The sequence below is a fragment of the Perkinsus marinus genome (genome assembly GCF_000006405.1).
Source record: "Perkinsus marinus ATCC 50983 genomic scaffold scf_1104296968748, whole genome shotgun sequence".
Lineage (NCBI taxonomy): Eukaryota > Perkinsozoa > Perkinsida > Perkinsidae > Perkinsus > Perkinsus marinus.
Genome location: NW_003203043.1, coordinates 1 through 1,195, shown reverse-complemented (window position 1 = coordinate 1,195; position 1,195 = coordinate 1). Strand labels below are relative to the sequence as shown.

Sequence of the window (1,195 nt, the reverse complement as noted above, 5' to 3'; positions counted from 1 at the left end):
CAGCAGCCTCTCCTCTGCCTCCCCCGCTCGCTCCTTCCACTGCATCATCTCTTCCCCCAAATTCTGAGGTCGACCCCATCGCCCTCCCCCAGATGCCCTCGCCCCTCACCTCCAGCTCCCTTCGAAGACTGCCCTCCATTTCCTCCCATCTCCCCCGCACCTCCTCCCGCTCCCCCTCCAGCTTCCTCACTGCCTCGTCCAGTCGATTCATAGCCTCCGTCTCCTCCTCCTTCATCTGGAAGGAACCTCCACAACATAACCCTCCCCTCAGCCCTACCATCGAAACACTCTCCCGTTCCCGCTCTGAACGCTCTACTGCCGCCTTCAGCTCAGCACACTGGTGTCGTATCTAAAGCACTCCTGAACGAGATACGACCTCTATCCCCATCTTCTACCTCCATCCCTTCCCCCTGGGCCTCCCTCAACATCATCTCCAGCCTTCTGTTGGTCTCCTAGCATTAACGATGATGACCTCCAACAACCCATCACCTACCTCGAGGCACCCCCTGGCCCCCCACTCCACACATAGTTTACCCCGCATCTCCTCCAGGCCCATCCTCAGACCCTCACTAGACTTCCCCATTTCCCTCGCCACCGCCATAGTGATCGCACTCTCCGTAGCATCCTTCAGTATAGCCTCCGTGATAGCCTCTACCTCCGTCGCCTCCCGCTCCGCCAGACAGGTCTTATACCGCTCCAACTCCTCCTCCAGATCGTCTATCATCATCCGCATCCCCTTCCTCTCCCCATCCCTCTGCCTCATGAACACCTCGGCCCTCTCTTTACCCTCTTCTAGTAGCCCCGCAAGCCTCTCGCCTTCCTCCCAAGCAGCTGCCAACCTTCCCCGAGACTCCTTCAGAGCATCTGTGAGCCTGTCCACCTCATCACGCCATTTCTCCTCATCAACCTCCCTATCCCCAACAGTAGCATCCTCCTCAATAAAAGCCGTATTGCTAGAGACATTGACCATAAGGGCCCAAGCAGGCCCCTCCGTTGCTATAGATTGATCCACGGACGCTCGGACTGCTTCGCCCTACGAGAGAAAGCCAGCATGCTAATACTCCCAGAATCGACTCTAGGTTCTATTCGAAGAGAATTTCCCATCACATAGGGAAGGCCAGAGAAGGAAACCAAGAGATGAGTTACAGGGCTAGCACTACCATAGAGGAAACTACTCACGTGATCGGTAGTCCTC

General features: G+C 56.7%; 1 protein-coding gene across 1 annotated transcript; it reads right to left on the bottom strand.

Moving 5' to 3' along the window:
* Positions 1–277: 277 nt before the first annotated feature.
* Pmar_PMAR022827 (hypothetical protein) lies at positions 278–970 on the bottom strand (the record flags this gene model as incomplete). The annotated part of the gene is made up of 3 exons (XM_002768309.1): positions 278–349; positions 396–452; positions 494–970. Coding segments are annotated over 3 exons (606 nt in total), but the record flags the coding sequence as incomplete, so codon positions are not given.
* Between the last annotated feature and the right edge of the window lie 225 nt (positions 971–1,195).